At 37.8% G+C, this 17914-nt stretch overlaps 1 protein-coding gene across 2 annotated transcripts in view; it reads left to right on the forward strand.

Annotated features, from left to right (window-relative positions):
• The window catches only part of PPHLN1 (periphilin 1), a 73327-nt gene that overhangs the window by 34329 nt on the left and 21084 nt on the right, over positions 1 to 17914 (forward strand). For both annotated transcript variants that reach the window (XM_062612360.1, XM_062612370.1), the window contains exons 8-9: positions 2321 to 2437; positions 5461 to 5601. In XM_062612360.1, the coding sequence (XP_062468344.1) occupies positions 2321 to 2437; positions 5461 to 5601 (258 nt within the window). The remainder of the gene's footprint in view (positions 1 to 2320; positions 2438 to 5460; positions 5602 to 17914) is intronic.

A 17914-nucleotide genomic window follows, 5' to 3' on the forward strand; every position in this document is an offset into this window, starting at 1 on the left:
TATAATTTAGCTTTGAAATACTTACAAAGCTATATATGCCTCTGTAGCAATATCTCTTTTCACTGTAGTAGCTATATGCAAATCTGAAAAGATATTCTTATCTGTCTTATAATTAATTTTTTTACATATTCATGCATGTGAATTAACACATGTGGGTGCTATCTGATCTTAACCACCTGTTTAATTGACTATGGTATGACATCTTTTGTGTTTTTCTTTAATAGCTGTCTGGACTGCAAGCCTTGAAGGCTGTATCCAACGTTATTAGAGCAAAAGGCAGATGTGTGAGACAGGGAAAGCTTTGCAGCGAAGATAGCAGAAAACTGACAGGTTTTTTCTGTTCTTATGCATAAGGTAACAGAAAAAGGAAAAAAGATACCCCTGTTTTGAGGTTGGGGGAAGTTTGGTTGGGTTTCAGACAATACAGGATAGGTTGTTCATTTCTTGCAAGTTTGCAGCTTAAGTAGCTGCAGATACTGTTCTTTGAGAAATATGTACCCGTTGTTCACTTGTAGTGTACCTGTGGAAATACCGTTCCTTTATTACATAAAACATACTTGGTATTTTTAATACATATTTATTGACATGCAACTTACAGAATTAAATTTATTGAGATTAAATTAAACAGATATTTTGCTGCATTCCAGCAGGTATTAGAGTGGTTAGTTTCTGTTTATGGCTGGGGAAATACTGTAGGTCATGTGAGATTTTATTTGTCTTTTATTTGTGCAAAACTGACAGTGACAAAGGTACCGGTCTTTTTTGTATTTTTGTTAGTGTTGGCCAGAGCCACATTTGAGGAAAGGGAGAGATTCATAATAGAACCACAGTACAAGAGTTTTTTGGCAGCTACAGATAGGTAACGTTAAAGGTAAAAGGCATACTATGGGAAATGAGAACGTTGAGGGGAGAAAAAAACCTTGGCAGCAGATAGTTTCTAGTGAGACTAGTGTAAGAATAATAGTGTAGTTTGGAAAGGTGAGCTGGGCAAGTTATTCTATGAATTATACTACTGTTTTCTTAAGAGCCCTTTTTGTTCCCCTGCACATTGAACTTCATCGCCTCCTGACTTTGCTGGTTATAATTTTGTAGTTTACAATAGTAGAAAAGAGGGATTTCTATTTGAACATTGTGTTGCACTTCTCTTCTGGAACCGGTTAAATGTGGTGTCCTTATGACACTGAATCCTGGAAGGATTCTGTGAATCATATACTAATGCCATACTACAGCACAAAGAGATGTTTGGGTAATATTTTACTTGAGGTAAATACAAAAGGTTTGAAGATGAAGCAGTCTTGTAACAGTTCACAAGGTTTGCTTCTGATGGCCATTTATGTAATTTAGAATGAACTAGTGATGAGAGGGGACAGTGTTGGGGTTTTTTGTTGGGTTTTTTTGTCCACCTGTTTGCTGTGATAGAACTGACATTGGGTAGAAATTGGGACATTTTTAAGGCAGGAGGATTTTTGTATCTTTTTTAGATATCCATCTTACTGTTGTAGGTTTTAATACTAGAGTTGTATAGATTCTTGGATGGATGTTTGTTGATTCAGAGGAAATACTGACATAGTAGTAACAAGATTTGTAAATCTGGCTGTTCCTGAACTGGTTTTGGTACCTGGGTATTTGTCATCTGTTTCTCTGTTAGTAAAAGCCAAATTGAGCGAAATTAATTTTTAGATATTATAGCAGTATTTCAGTCTGAAAAGGTGGATTAAAAGGCTATAAAGCCATGACTGACTCTATTATAAATGATCAATGTTCCCCCCAATAAAAAATAATGAATTTTAATGGAAGCAGCTCTGATCATTTAAAGTATGTGTAAAGTACTTCATGCCTAATTAGCTCAGGTTTTACACCCTACACAGTATTTAATAGTTTAAATTAGTTGCAACCTTTCATGCCTGAAAACCACATTGAGATATTAGATCCCTCCACACTTGTATCTGACTTCTTAGTGTCCACTTGATCCATGTCTCCTTAAACTCAATTGGTCTCAAATAATTTTTCTGCTGTCTCTGTCCCATGAATTGAATAAAACTGATTCTGAAAGTATGGTGCTTTTTTTAACATTTTACTGAACTTCACTGATTTATCTTTGTGGTTTTTCTCTCTCTTTTTTTCTTTTTTTTCTCTGCTCTCTCTCCAGCCACTTTTCTTTTTACAGAAATAAGTCAGCAAATGAAATAGCTTCAGCTTCCTTATTTCCTATTTTAAAATGTTGAGGGGATCTGAAAAACTGTTTATATTAGTTTGGAAGATGTTTTGCCACGCATAAATATATTTCATGTGAAACCTTGACTGTAATGTTCTTGTACAGGCCTCGGATAAGAGCAACAGACCATCGGAAAAGGAGCTTGCAGAAGCTGCAAGCAAGTGGGCAGCTGAAAAGTCAGAGAAGGCCGATGAAAGCAATGTACCTGAAGCAGAGTATGAAGTAAGACAGGATTATTAATCAATTTATTTTAAATTGTTACAATAGCCTCTTGTTTTTCTTTACTCTCCTGAAAGGCACGTTTTATAATTTACCCCTCGATTTGTCTGCATATGCTCTTAAATGTTTGTTGAAAGTGAGTGAGAGGGAGACTAGAGCCTTGTGATTTATTTATTTAAGACTACGCAAAAACAAAGTAGGTTTTGTTAGTATAATTTAAATTCATGTTGAGTTACAACTGCCAAAATAAGGCTTCAGCTCTCCCAGGAATTCTCCAAGGAACCCTTGCACTAGTGTAAATCTGTATGCTTGCTGAACTCCTTAAAATTAGCGAGGGACTTCTGAGTCAAAATACAAGTGTACTTATGAAACATAAGACTAGTAGAGAACCTTTGGTATACTGAGTTCAGTTCCATGTCATGTCAGACTACTGTGTCATTTATTCTTTTCCAGAAAGCACTTCTCCTCTATATTAAAAATTAACCTTTTGTTTTGGTACTGCAGTGGATAGATATTTTTTCCCCAGAACTTTTATCATAGAATCATAGAATAGTTAGGGTTGGAAAGGACCTTAAGATCATCTAGTTCCAACCCTGCCATGGGCAGGGACACCTCGCACTAAACCATGCCACCCAAGGTTCTGTCCAACCTGTTCTTGAACACCACCAGGGATGGAGCATTTACAGCTTCCCTGGGCAACCCATTCCAGTGCCTCACCACCCTCACAGTAAAGAACTTCTTCCTTATATCCAATCTAAACTTCCCCTGTTTAAGTTTTAACCCATTACCCCTTGTCCTATCACTACAGTCCCTAATGAACAGTCCATCCCCTAAATATATGGGCAGGACACCTTAAGCTAAATCATATCACCCAAGACCTCGTCCAACCTGTTCTTGAACACTGCCAGGGATGGAGCATTCACAACAATCAATAATCAATTCACAACAATCAATAATCAGCATTAATGAATTGCTGGTTAATAGCCATTTGTTTTTACCTGTCTTCTACCCCTTGCTATATTGAACTGTGATTATAGCCCTTTTCAGTCTTTGTTTTGTTATGCTGCTCTTGGATAGGATGTCATGGATTCTGCTATGTTAGTGGATGATGTATTTGTCATTTAAAACAAACCAAATGTCATGTAATGTCTTTTTGTAGACCAGTCTGTTTTAATTCTGTGATCCTTTTATCTTCAACTTTACCTTTGCTTCAGGCACTCTTAAAAAAAACAAAATAGTACCTACTCTACGAAATTACATGTCTTAAACATCATAATTAATGTGTATTTTATATTTGTTGGCAGATAATTTGAGGGAAGACAAAAGCATCTTGGGAAGCATCAGATTTCCTCTTTGTGTTTCACACTCGTGGAATTTAAGGGCTAGATTAGAGAAATCAGCTCGCTGGATCCATGTTCATATGAACTTTTAAGTCCTGTCCATTGATGTTATATCTGAGTGCACCAGCAGCTTTTTGATCCTGTATGGGAAGAGCCAGTTGGATAAATTAACTGTTCATTTCCCTCCAGGAAAAATAAATCTGAAAAAAAAAGGAGGTGTGGGGTAGAGGGAATGTGAGGGCCTGGAGTGAGGAAAAAGAAGCAGCAAACTGTTCCAAACATGAATACCATATGGAGGTGAACATACGCGTGGACATTTCTGAGAGGTTCAGGAGAGTAACAGTAAAGAGAAATGTCACTCCTGTTCTTGGTGAGGGGAAGGTAATGTAAGGGAGAAAAGAACAGAGTGAGCCATATAGAAAAAAGTTGTTTAAAGCTTCCACTGTGCCTCAGAGAAAATTGCAGTGGCAAAAAGATTCAAACTAAAGTAATTTTCAAAATGAAGCAATTGCAGTTGGTTATGGCAGAGTCCAAGATGATTTATTGACTCAGAAAGCACGCTGTAGGAATGCTAATGAAGGAGTGAAGTATATCATTCTGAGTCCTTGAAGAAAGGATACTTCTCACCTTGATTAGTAGTAGGCTGTCATGTATGAATTGCAACACTTTTCATCTTTTTTCAGTTTATTTTACATAGTTCTTAGTAGCTAAAGTTTGCATTGCGCTGAACTTTTTAGCAGCCTTCGATCAATCTCAGGCATTTCATGATTTGCTGCAATAAGATTTGGGATTCAGTCTTAATGGTTTATACTGCTGCTAAGTTCTGAGTAGATGCTCTTAGGACCACTTAAGCTTTTTTTCTTTAGGTCTGATGCTTTTCTTTTTGTGTTAGTTTATGTCTTAGGACTCTTCGCCTCTTTTATTTTGCAACAGTAGAAAATACTTTTCTGCATCCGCAATTCTCAAATCTGATACTGCCCCCCCAAAAAACAAATTACTACTCTAGAATTCTCTTGCATAATACTGGATTTCAGTAGGCTATGGTAATTTCTTCTCCTTTCTATCTTCTTTATAGACCCCTTGGAGTGGGAGGTTTTTTGCTTTTGGGCAGGGATACTGTCTTAATTTCTGTTTTAGAGGGAAGTTTCTACAATTCTGGTACTTCAGTAAGATTTCCCATCTAATCAGGAATCCTCTATGGGCTCGTTGACTTTTCCTTTACAACAGGTATCTATGTGCGTTTGATAGTAAACCTGTGGTCCTGAGTGCTGCAAGAGTTATTTCTGGCAGCGTTTTGATTTCATTGATGCCTGTTTACCTTTGATTTTGTTACTTTTATCCTTTCCCAGAGAGCTAATCCCACTTTGATTGTGGATTTTTCTTGCTAGCTGGTGTTCTAAATATCACATGTACAAGTTAGGGTGGCCTTCCTTCTCAGTGGAAGGGCGGGTAAAGGTTATCTGACATCATTGTCTTCATACAGTTAACACTGAGTCACAGGTTTTTTATGATGCCATATTTTCTACATTCTTAAAATCTATATTTCTGTATATGTTAGATTGTAGCAATAATGCTTCACTGGTAGTCTTGATAAGCAAACTGAATAGCTAGCTGAATGACTGTATTTGGGTGTTTAGTTTTGCTCTTGCACTTTGAGGTTTTTATTTTGCTTGTATTTTTTTTAAGGCTGGATCTTCAGCTCCGTTATACAGCGAACAAACAGAGGAAGCAGAAACAAATATAACAGACAGTACAGAATTATACGAGGATGGTCAGCTTCTTGGTCGCTCAAAAGCAATTGCAACTAAGACGAAGGAGATTGAACAGGTGAGTCCTCTTGGCATTTTGTCACTGATACAGTACCTGTGTAATGGTTTGATCAGCTAGAAATATGTTGATTTATTTTTTTCCTCCTTCTTGGAGCATAATGTGAATGTAATCCGATTTCTTGAGGTGATGTGATGGTAACATTCTGAAGCAGCATGGCATTTATCTGCCTGTGGGAATTAATGGTAGTTTTCTTAACTTACATGCAACACCTGCTGTTTTACAGGCCAAGAAAATTACTTCTATTTTGAATAATTATTTTAAAATCACATATAATACACATAATTTCAAATGTAATTAAAAAGTAAGGCTTTATGTGAGACCAAATTGTCACAAATTACTTTTACACAGTAATTTCATTAAATATGTACATTTTGGGATTGAACACTAGAAGCTGCCTGTTGGGTTTGGGGGGTTTTTTTGGTTGGTCTTTTTTGTTGTGATTTTTTTTGGGGGGGGAAGGCTTGTTTTGTTGGATTTTTGTGTTTTTTAAAAAATAACTTTGAATCTCAGTGTCTTCAGCATTCTCTGAAGAGTAAGAGCCTTTAAATTCTGTTTTGACTCCAGTGTTTTACATTTCAGTGAGGGAGGGATATTGTCCTGACAATTTGTGTTCTTCTCTCTGTTGTGTTGAGTACTTGGGAATTGATTTAATACAAAATAGGATTTCTGTTCCTCTTGTTATGTTGAATTTTTGAGGAGGTTCAAGGGAAATTTGCTTGTACATTAGTCTTTAATATGTCGCCTCACAGTAAGGAACTTAACTACAGTTATCTTCACTTGTCATAAACAATCAAAGTGTTTTTTTTCCATATTTCTGTTATTTTAAATGGAGATTTTTCTGATGCGATCTTTCTGACATAAATGCAGTTATACCCAACTCTGGAAATTGTGTTTAAAGTTTATAATTTGGGTGGGAGAAAGCGATTACTTTCTTCAAACTTGCTCTGACTTACAGTGTTTTGAGTGTATGCCTGGAGTCGGTGGAAGGGAATTATAGATCATTTTTCCCCCTCATGATAATCTTGTAATAACATCTTCAAGAAAACGGGACTCTAGTCTTGATTGAGATAAGCCTATTCTAGGTCTTTGTTTTCCATCTTATGCCTGGTGTCCTTTTTTCTGTTGCCTGTGAGCCCATTTCCTGTGCTGTAACACTGTTTTTCCTTTCTTTATTGACAACTTGAAAAACAACTTTATACTCAATTTGGTTTTCTGTTTTTTTTTTTGTTTTTAATGTTGGCTTTGCATAACCGTGTTCCTGGTGAACATGGCTTTGCCTGTGTGCCGGGTCTTGCTGTATTCGAGTTAACCAGAGTGTGCTGTAACTACGGGGGTCATGATGCAGTTTGTTTATCCTGTTGTGTCTGATCACCGGGTTGTGCATGGCCTAAATCAGCTCTGCCAGATGCATGAATTTAGGACTATTTAAAAATGACGAACTGAAAAAACTAAAGATTAGGACCATATTTAAAATAAATAACAATTGTGATTATTTACTTGATTCACCTGATGCTGGTGAATCTGTGATTGGTTTGTGTCCCCTAGGTCCTAAGGACAGGCTTGTAGTGAAAACAGATGAAAACTTGGGCATAAACCCCAGATGTTGTTTTCAATATGACCTAATGTTACTATGTTTGGTAGGGTTTGCACTTATCACTAAAGAAATCTAGACTATGTTCTGTAAAGCAGAATAGTTTTAGGAACTTAGCTCAGAGACGCTTGAGGAATAACTTAGAATCATAGAACAGTTAGGGTTGGAAAGGACCTCAAGATCATCTAGTTCCAGCACCCCTGCCATGGGCAGGGACACCTCACACTAAACCATGTCACCCAAGGCTTCGTCCAACCTGGCCTTGAACACCGCCAGGGATGGAGCATTCACAACCTCCCTGGGCAACCCATTCCAGTGCCTCACCACCCTAACAGGAAAGAACTTCTTCCTTATATCCAATCTAAACTTCCCCTGTTTAAGTTTGAACCCGTTACCCCTTGTCCTGTCACTACCGTCCCTAATGATGAGTCCCTCCCCAACTTAAAAAGATTTGTATTTAATTTCATAGAACCAGTTTCTCCTGTTGTTGATCTGAATATTGAAGCTGTCAGCTTCTAAAGAATTAAAATAAGATTTTAGAATGATACTGGAAGCATCTTCAATACATTTTATTCAACTGAACAAGATTCGTGTTTTTTTAATGAAAGCAGGTACTGTGAATTTGTTGAGAGCTAGAGAAGATATGTATTTAATCATTTAAATTTAGGCTGTAAAATGACTTGTGTTTTTCAGATAAATGCTTAAAAGTAACTCATGCTTCAGCAATTAAAAAAATCCAGAGAATTTTTGACAGTTGTGAAAATTATGATGGTTTTCATAATTGTGAAATACTGTGAATCTTCCTACTCTATATGGAAGCAGTCGCTGGAGAAAGGTACACACTGTTCCCTTGACTTTGAGTTGTCAGCATCTAAAAGTAAATCTAGTTTAATTCTGTGTGGCTTGGGTTCTCTGCCTTTGACAAGGAATGAGAGAAGGTGCAAAGAGCGGAATGGAAACTAAATCTGAAGTCCTGTGGTCCTAAGACATAGTCCTGTGGTCCTGTGGCTTATAGAAGGTTCTTTGGGTTAACTTCTCAATATTATTTATACTGAATTTGCTGCCGTTTAGCTGAAAGTATGTTTCTGATTTTTGCACAGTGAAAATTAGTCTTTAACATGCAAATTTGATATCAGTAGTCATGCTGCATTGTTTGTATAGATGTAACATTTGAGTCTTAGAAGTGAACTGTAGGCTATAACGTTTTAGGAATAGGAAGTCTGACTTGAAATATAGAATACATTTTTATGAAAGTTTTTTCATAATACATTTCTGATTATTTGTCTTGAGGACTCAAATAACAGCAGAAAAATCTTTAGCTCTATGGCCTTCTTTTCATTGCGGTGTTTAAAATAGCTTCTGATAACATAGTTTTAATGTATTCTTTCTGGTACGTAATTTTCTTATTAATAAAATACTGAGAGTTGAGCTGCAAAAATGGTGACGCTGCAATCCATGTGCAAAGCAAGGTTCCAAAAAGATTGGTTTTCAGTCTTCACTGGACAGCTATTGAGGTGTTTAAAATAACTAAATAAATCAGGGTAGAAATAACTAGGTATGTGCCTAAGCATTGATGAGCTCAGTTTGAGAAAGGGAGACTTGATTAGGAGGATTGACCCATCAGACCTCTTGTGGTTTTGTCTCTGAAGTTTTTCAGCTTTCTCTTGGAGCACCAGGTCTTCTTGATGTTTGCTTTTCAGTTCATGCTTATTCTCATCCTGATTCCCAGGTATTCTTGCCGTTCCCAATTCCTGATAATGCCCTCTTTTCTTTGTCTTCTCCATATCCATATCCTAAGCTCAACCAGGAAAAAGAACAAAATTACCCAAATATGTACTTCATAGTATGGTACTATTTCAGGTAAAACCCCATACTGATAGAGCACGTACAGTGATGCTATGAACAAATTCATTGCTGTACAGCAAACAGGCATCCTGATGCCCTGGGCAGGGGAAAGGGCAGCTTGTGATGCATTTCTCTTATCTCTCTTTAAGAAAAAACAGCAAAAAAAAAAAAAATCCCTTAAGCAATTGAATGAAACATTCACTGAGGTTCTTCCATTTAAGTAAGTCCATCTCTGTATCTTACTTAATGGTTCATATCACTATTTGTGAAGTTCGCTCTCCCTTTCCCCCTAATACCATAACCACTGGCCAAATTCAGAATTTTAAATAGAATGTGATTGCAAACAATCACTCTGGCTCATCAACAAAATATTTGTTTGTTATTTATTTGATGGGAGACCTACTGCAAGCATTCACTTAAAATCATGTAATTTGAAAACGAAGTTCTTTGTGTGCTGTGACAGGACAGATGTTATCAAACAGTTGCTGGTGGCTATTTGCTATTAGTGACTATCTTTTTAAGAGTCTGCAGTTGCTTTGCAAGTATTAACTGAAGCTGACATAAAGAGAGGAGAATAGAAGTGCTCATGGATAAAGGCTTGGGAAAATCCAGACACTGTTTGAACAGAGCCAAAATTATCTGTGTGACTCCCAGCCTAGAAAAACTCAGAAGCATATGCTTAATTTGAGGTCTGACAATATTACGTGGAAAGGAAGAACATGGTTGAAGATGCGTGGGAGCTCGAGACCATTGCTGAACTGGGACTGGAAGTCTCTGGTCTCATCTTTGAAATGACAGGCATAGTGACAGTATCATGGAAGTGTCTAGGTTTGATGGGACTTCACCTGGGCCAGTCTTCTCCTGAAACAGGGCCTTAGATCAGGTCATTCAGGGCTCTGCCAAGTTGAGTGCTGAATATTTCCAGTGAGGGAGACTCCAGTGTTTCTCTGAACAGCCTGTTTTGGTGTTTCACTGCTGTCTGTGAGCTCAGCTGCCATCACAGCCCTGCATGCTATTCTCCAGAACCTGCTTGCTTTCCACCAATGACAAGGTTTCTGCTCCCTGCTCTTCTTGGCAATTTCCTGTCTCCAGTCTTGAACTGTGGACTCCCAGCTCCTTGCTGTGGTCCCCAGCTTTCGGGTGGCCTCACCTACCTGTTGAGACCAGCTCCAGCTGCTCACAGCTGCCCTTAGAGAATGGTTGAGTTCCTGGCACCCTCTGGCTATGCCACTGTGGTTTGTAGAACAGGATCTTTCCTGGCGCTTCCACAAGGCAGGTACTGGGAAAAGTGATCCCTGCCATCCCAGTACATCTTTTCTATCTTTGTGCCTCTTTGCATTGAATGAAAATTCTGCAGCATTAATGTGTGTCTCATGCTTTAATATATCCCCTGAAGTAGGGTCTAGATCCTGTTGTGGTCTTTGATTCTCTGTGTGTAAGCAATCAGAAACTTTGGAGAGCTTTTAGAAACAAAAATAGTGAAGTAATTAGCTTTCTGTTTGTTTGGGTTTCCTTGTGCCTTTGAACATGCCTTTCCCTCTTTCTGTATGTTGTCTGAGTATGGTGAGGTTGAAGCCCATGAAATAGGTGTTTAATCGGCCTTGGTGCTTGAAAATAGTGTAGCAAGACCTTTGCATTGGCATATCAAAGTCAATGAATGTCCATAGGTTGCTGTTGTAACAATTTCATGCACTTTTTTTTATTATTATTTTTGTGTTTAATGACATTTAGTATACATTAACATATAGCTTTGGAGTTGTTTAGTTTCTGGTTCCATATAGTTAAGGATCAGATTATGCTTTGAGCATGTAATGTGCTGAAGTGTGTTTTCTTTCGGAAGTGATGACAAATATGTCCCTGGTGTTAAATTCACAATTGGAGCAATTCAGCACTGGTGTTACACAAAAGGCTATCTCTTTGTTGTTCCTTTATGAGAGTGAGTAGCAGGGATTCTTGAAATGTCTTATCTTGTCTAGACATCAAGTCTGCAACACTGTGTTAATTAGTCCATTATTATGTGTCCAGTTTCTTAAACACTGCATATGCAAGTTGAAGTGACACGGGTTACCTCTGAAAATCTATTATTTTCTGTAGACAAATTTTACCAAATGAGCCAAGTACCTTCCCTGATTTTGGGAAAAATAAACTTCTCAGTTTCTGAATGAGATTTGACACTCGGACCTCAATTTGTCTGTTACCACAGAGCTCTGGCATCCAAGAAGAAAGTGTAGGAATTACTACAATCATGAAGGCTTTTTTTCTCAGTGGTATTACTGGCTGACTGGTTACCTTCAGTTCAATATTTTTAAGTATCCAGCAGAATAGTATTTTAAATACTTAAACTTTCTCATTAATTGCTTGTTTGCTTGACTTTGTAAATAGTACCTGTTAGCAGGCCTCAGTAGTATTAATGAACTGTTACCCTAATTGGACAGCCTTCTTGTGGAAGATGCCGAAAATCACAGATTTTTCTAAAGCTTGCATTTGAAACTTCATAGATGTGGTACAGAGAAAGAAGGAAAAATGGGTGTGTGGCTGGGTGAATGGTCTGTCCAGATTCTGTTTCTAGATCTGCTGTCTAATTCCTTTTCTTTTTTAAGTAAATTACTTAAATCTTTGGCCTAGCAGTTAAGAAAAACAGTTAGGTTTTAGCAGTTTCAGTGTGTGTGGTTTCAGAAGAAATGTTTTTTGTTCTCATGCTCTGCAGAGCTCTGCTCTCAGATCTCTTGTTCTGGTAGTATCTGTCTTTGTGTGTATTTAACACTTTTTAATAAGACTGTTCTCTGGAGACTGACAACTCACAGTGTGAAACTTTACCTAGCTAAAAATTTTTGGGTTTAATATCAGGTCATACAAAGATAAGGCATTTCTGTCATGCTAGTTATGATTTCTGTAATGTATAGAAGTATACTGCATGCCTTCCTCCCTGCGCCTAACCCCCTCTGTGCCCATTGCTAGCTTTATAAATTCTGGATATTAATGTTAGATTAAACATTTAAGTTTTAGAGGTTGTAAGAAAATAAGTGAATGAATAAACTGCACTAATGGGAATCCAGGTAGGAATGAAGGAGGCTGTCAAAGCTGGCCTTGGATGATACACCTTTTCTTTTGACTTCAGCTGAGCCAGGGAAATAGGTTACTGTTCCTTCGGTTAGCTTGTTGGTTGCTCATTTCAGGCAGAATTGTCTAGGTTAGAAAAAAATCCCCTAATTAAAATATGAGTTAAGAGGTAAGTAAGTTAAATGATGCTGAAGGAACTGGAACAGTAGCTAGAAAACACATTAAAGGATTATTTCTGATTATGGATGAGGTCAGACATGCTTTGTTTCTGACAGAAGGAGACCAGACAAGAGTAACTTGCCAGATGAGAGTGAAGATGGGGAAGCTGTAGATTCTGCTTGCCTCCTAGCTTTTCTGTTGTCCTTCAAACCTTGTGTACTTAATACACAGTAGCAAGGGCTTAATGATGGACTCATCATCATCCTCAGACTAATTTGGTTGGTACTGAAGTATGTATCATGCCTCCTCTGAGCTGAGGCTTATTTTATTTAAAAGTAAGATGTAATTAAGTGTGTTAATTTATTTATTTTTTCCTAATCGAGAAAACATTTGTCTCAGGTTTTGGTGTTTTGCCTTAGGCTTCTCAGAAAAATTGATGATGATTCCTTAGTGGTATCATCTGCCTATGATCTTGTTTGATCCTTTTGTGGTTTATTAGTTTCCTTATATCAGTACCCCTCTCCTTATATATGAATCATTTATTACTTTTTACACATTCTTAAGCACTTTTTCTTCCATATTAATTCTGACTTGATTTTTCTATAATCTCTGTTTATTCTAGACCTTATTTTTTACCATTGCAAAATCAAATCAGTTAAGTTGTTACACTTACTTGCATTGTTATAGTTCACACTTAAGTATTTTTTTTGTGCTAGGATCTTTCGTTTTTCTAAATCTGAGCTGTTTGTCAGAAATCTGTGTTTTCACATTTATGAAGCTGCGAGATGGAAAACTTTTGGTTGGTGTCTTCACAGCATCATTGATTCTCCTTACAGATACATTAATTTAAAGCAGAATGTTTGTAAAAGGATGTAAAAACTTCAGGTACTTTCCTTTTCGTATGTTTGGGTCACCATGCTTTAGAAATTGCAGTCCTTCACTTTCCATTTGTTTAGCTGTGTTCTCTTTCCTTTCCATGGACATTAATGGGTTATTCGGTATGCGCTGCAACGCTCATAATTACAAACTACATATGCAAAATCAGTGCAACTTATTTTACTTCAGCACCTGAAGGTATGGTTTAATAAGGAAGTGTATTACCACATTTCAGCTTTTTGCCAGCAGCTTTTTTCATTGGGAAGCTGATAAAAAGTGTTATTTAATATGCAACGCTCACAGGGCTCGTAGGGCAATATTTTTAAGAGAACTTAACACCAGAAATGTATGCATGTATCCAGTAACAGTTGGGTATTAGAGAGATTTGAATGCTTTAGGTAGAATTCACCTTTAGATTTCTATCGCTACCTTTCTGTGGAAGATTTTGTGTCTGATAGTTTATTTTGCTGTGTGTTTTTTAATGTAAACATTTTTAGGCCTGTGCTGAGCGCATTCTGTTGAAGTTTGTGAATGCTGGAGACTCAGATCATTTGACGAAGGTAGCCATTGATCTAGTTTTCGATGTAGTGGTGTTACATTTATGTTATCAAGCAGTGCTGCAGCTTGCAAGATCTCAGAGGGCTGTTTGCTTAGAGACAGTCTTCAAGGGGGTTGTTTATAGATATTATAATTTTATGGCCGATCTCTGGAAGACTTAAATGTGAGAGGTTAGTAGTTAGGTACTTGATCAAACTGGTGGGCTTAGTTGAAACCAGAGAAAATGTGAAAGAAGGTTGTACCTGTTTCTGTGCCCACCTGTTCAAATCTGAAAGACAAAAATCCACTTCTTGATCAGATGAAGTGCAGATATAAGGAGCTGTCTGTTAAGTAGTATTTTTTCAGTCAGCAGCTAGCAGTGATTGTTTGATTTATCATTTCTTGGTCTGTTGTGAGAAACCAAGAGAACTCAAACAACGGGATGAAAGAAGACTTGGAAACTATAACACTGAGTAGGCTGGGAAGAAAGATCAGTTTCAAGAGATGATGAATGTCAACAGGATTGGAAGAGGCGTTACGAAGAGAAGAAACTCTAAAAATGTGTGGGCCTTGATATATAATTAGGAACTAATTATGAGAATTTACCTACTGAAAGAACTGTCAGAAGCGGAGATGCTTGGAAGGATAAGTGGAACTGACAATGGCAAACCTCCTGAGAAAGCTGAAGGACAAAACCAGGAATGATGAATTGTCTGAGTCTTGATAAAGGCTGTAGTTTCTGTGGGAGTGAGGCTTATTGTGTGTGTGGTTTTGGTGGTGGTGGTTGGGTTTTGGTGGTGGTGGTTTTAATAACTTGAATTTGATTTGGCGGATAAAGAGAGCCACCTCTCCGTCTCTGTCTCCAGCTAATTCTTGCTTTAACAGAATGGCATTGGTGGACTTGAGAGGTGGTTTTAGCAGTGTTGTTTGATTTTATTTTTTAACTGTTTTAAGGTTGGAAGATAAAACTCTCTTAGCTGGTGCAATGCATTGAGGCTTAAAGCTTTAACCTCTTAGTATTTTTTCTTTCTTATAACTTGCCTGTTGAACAAGGTATCTTTTGAATTTCTGAGTAGTTTCAGCATTGCTGCTGGGGAAACCTGCTTCTTCCTGGATTGGAGCAGAATGAGAATAGGATCAGTCCCATATACCTAATAATTAGATCTCGAAATTTAAATTGCCTCAGAAATAGCCCTGTCTCAAAGGACTACTGTCTGTTCGCCCCAGCACTGATTTCACATCATTTCTATCAGTATTCCCAGTACTATCTGAGCATTGATCTTCTGAAAGTCTGGAAACGGGAATCCAAGTGGTGCTTCAAGCAGGATGTGTGTAGGGCAAACAGAGAACAGTGTCATAAAGATTTCATATAACCATATGTGATGATGGGAAGGTGGTAACTGAGCAAACATGCAAAAACCCCTGGTAAGTGGGAATTGAAATGTAGTGGCAGGAAGGTAGGTCACAGGAGGGACTTGATGTTTGACGTGGGAGCTCCTGCACAGATAAGAGCTTTCAGGAGGTTGGAATAGACAGTGACAGAAGAGTATCACACTGACAACCTGTAGGTAGGGAAAATCTGCTGAAGTGTGAATCTATGATTTTATGGATTTTATGTTTTTTCATGCATCTTTTTCAGACTGTTGGGGGTTGATCTTAATGTAACAGAAACTGGTTTTGTAGATGGTCGTTTTGCTGGTGCGTGTAGTTTAATCCTCTAATCCATTTGTAATCCGATTTGTATGCAACACTGGTTCTTATATAAGTATGGGATCATCTGTGACCAAAGTTGCTTTGGTGAGAGGTTGCATTTGTCATCTGGTTCTTACGTTTATATTTTGTATCTGAGTACCTAGCCTAATGTCTGCTTTCTTCTGACAGCTGTTTCACTGAGCAAGTTAAACTCCGTATGCTTTTAAGATGGGTAGGCTACACTTGTTTTTAATAGCTTGTTCTGTTCTGTGAACGATAGTGCTTTGACAGCCAGCAATTGGGTAGCATTTGGAAAACAAGGAAATAATTTGAAATTAAAAGCCACAGTTTACAGAGGACTGTTACATGGGGTTTGCTCCAATTATTTTGAGTGCATATAGTATTTATATAGGTTTGTGTCTTAAAAGCTTGGCATAGAGGGTATTCATTTGCTCCAACATTTAAAATACAAGATAATCTTCTAGTTCCAGAAGGCATCAGAATTGGGAACTTGCTATCGGAAAATATCTTTCATTGCATAAGTTGCTTATAAGTTGCTTATGCATGTGCTTCTTCTGTAAGTTAAGATTATAAAAACATTAGATTTTTATCTTGGTGTGTAAATGACTGATGCACATGATCATTTGTCACCAACCCACAAGGATCACTTTCCTGTTTTGTTTGACTCTTATTTGCATTGATGTTGTGACTTTCAGTCCTCAGTGGTTGTCTAGACATACACTAGTATGGGTACCACAATGGCATGCTTCACAAAATATGGCAGAAAAGCAAGGGCCAGGATTCCCCACAGGACAAAGGTTATAGTGTGCCTCTCTTACCTTGGCACTTTCACTTTGAAAGACTAATAGAGTCTTATATCCAGACTTACAAAATTACAGAAGTTGAATACTGACAAAAAACAAGTGTGTCCTGTTGTTCCTGGTTCTTTAGCTTCTTAAGCTTCTTGAGAAGGACTGTTTATATGGTAATTTTCTGAACTATTGAACTTTGAGTATTGCTGTGAATGACACAAAGAACCTTTAATAGATGGGTTTGATACTCTTTCACCATGGTTTAATTGGCTTCCTAGTGATCTTTCCCCCTCTCCTGCTCCCCAGATAGCTTAAATACTTGGTTTCATTACAATATGAAATGCTGTACCTATGTGAGGACTGTGTGTACTTATGTGACCATAATTACACCCCACAAGCACAACCTTAGTATAGAAGATAATTTATGTATTAACTTCTTTGGTCATGTGCTACCTAAATGAAAAAAAACTCTGCATAAGCATTTTTAAACACAAAATCAGGAATAGATTAGGGTATGCTGACACAAGCCTTTCAGTGATCATCTTCAACTGGAAATTTGCCCATTTTATTACTTCTTTTTCAACTTGGCTTCCTGGAGAAACTAGCTTATGCAATCTGACAGTATCTGTGCTGTGCATCTTTTGACTCTATTGTCAGGTTTCAGCTAAATTCAGTTTGGGCTTAAACCAAGATGATTGTTAACAGGCAGTAGCAGAAACCGTGTGAGTTGCAGTGGAGAAATACCATAGTATGATTGCATCTCATTAGACATCACGGAGGAATGACCACGGAATGGAACTATGTCTAGCTGAGGAGCGAGGTGACCTCTGAATTGGAGGGTGGAGGGAATCTGGAAGAGATGAAAGCATTTGTGGTGACAGGAGAGGTAAGGTTGGGAATTGGCAGTGTGGGAAGCAACAAACAAGGGTGGGACTGGATTTGCAGTTGAAAAAAAAAAAAAGGATGATTTGTGCCAAGATCAGGAACTGCAGCCAAGAGGGTGGGGAAAAGAATGAGATGGGGATCAAGAGGAACATGGGTGGAGATGGGAATTAATTCCACAGAAGCTCTAAAGCCCATGGGCAAATGCAGTGGAGTTTCTCCCTGGCTGAAGGGTGGAGACGCTACATCATGCAAGAAAACTGGTTGCTATTTCTGGTGCCAGAAACAAGTGGGGGAGCAGTCAGGTGCTTCCAGCTTGGTGTCTTCCCCTCTGGATGCCCTCGAGGCGTCTGCAGAAGCTACCATGGTAAGGCAGGAAGTGCAGCGTTCCTGCATCAAGTACCTGAATTCACTCACTGAAGAGTTTGATACACGTCAGTCACTGCTGATTGTTCTGTTGTCCATTTGGTTCAGTTTACTGTGTTTCTCATCAACTACAAATAAAACCAATGTGAATAATTTCTTAAAGTGAAAATGAGTTTTTAATGAAATTATTAGTCTTCTTACACAAATAGGTCTAGCCATAACTCAAAAATACCCTGATTAATTTTTAAATACTTCTCATAGTTTCATAGGTTTTTTTCCTTAAATCTACTCTTAGGCATTACTTCAACTCACTGTATAGTTTTCCTTATGTTGCTACTGGAGGATGTTTTCTTGCAACTATGTTTTTGCTAAAATCAGAAGAAAGATAAACTCTCAGGTTCTGTTTCCTGTTCACTAAGGTCACTTAATGTTTTTTTTTTCCCCATTGATTTTCTAGTAACAGGATACCTGAATGATTAACTCTGAGCTT

Source organism: Pezoporus occidentalis, unplaced genomic scaffold (genome assembly GCF_034315485.1).
Source record: "Pezoporus occidentalis ecotype Australia unplaced genomic scaffold, CSIRO_AGI_Poc_V1 ctg100, whole genome shotgun sequence".
NCBI classification, from domain to species: domain Eukaryota; kingdom Metazoa; phylum Chordata; class Aves; order Psittaciformes; family Psittacidae; genus Pezoporus; species Pezoporus occidentalis.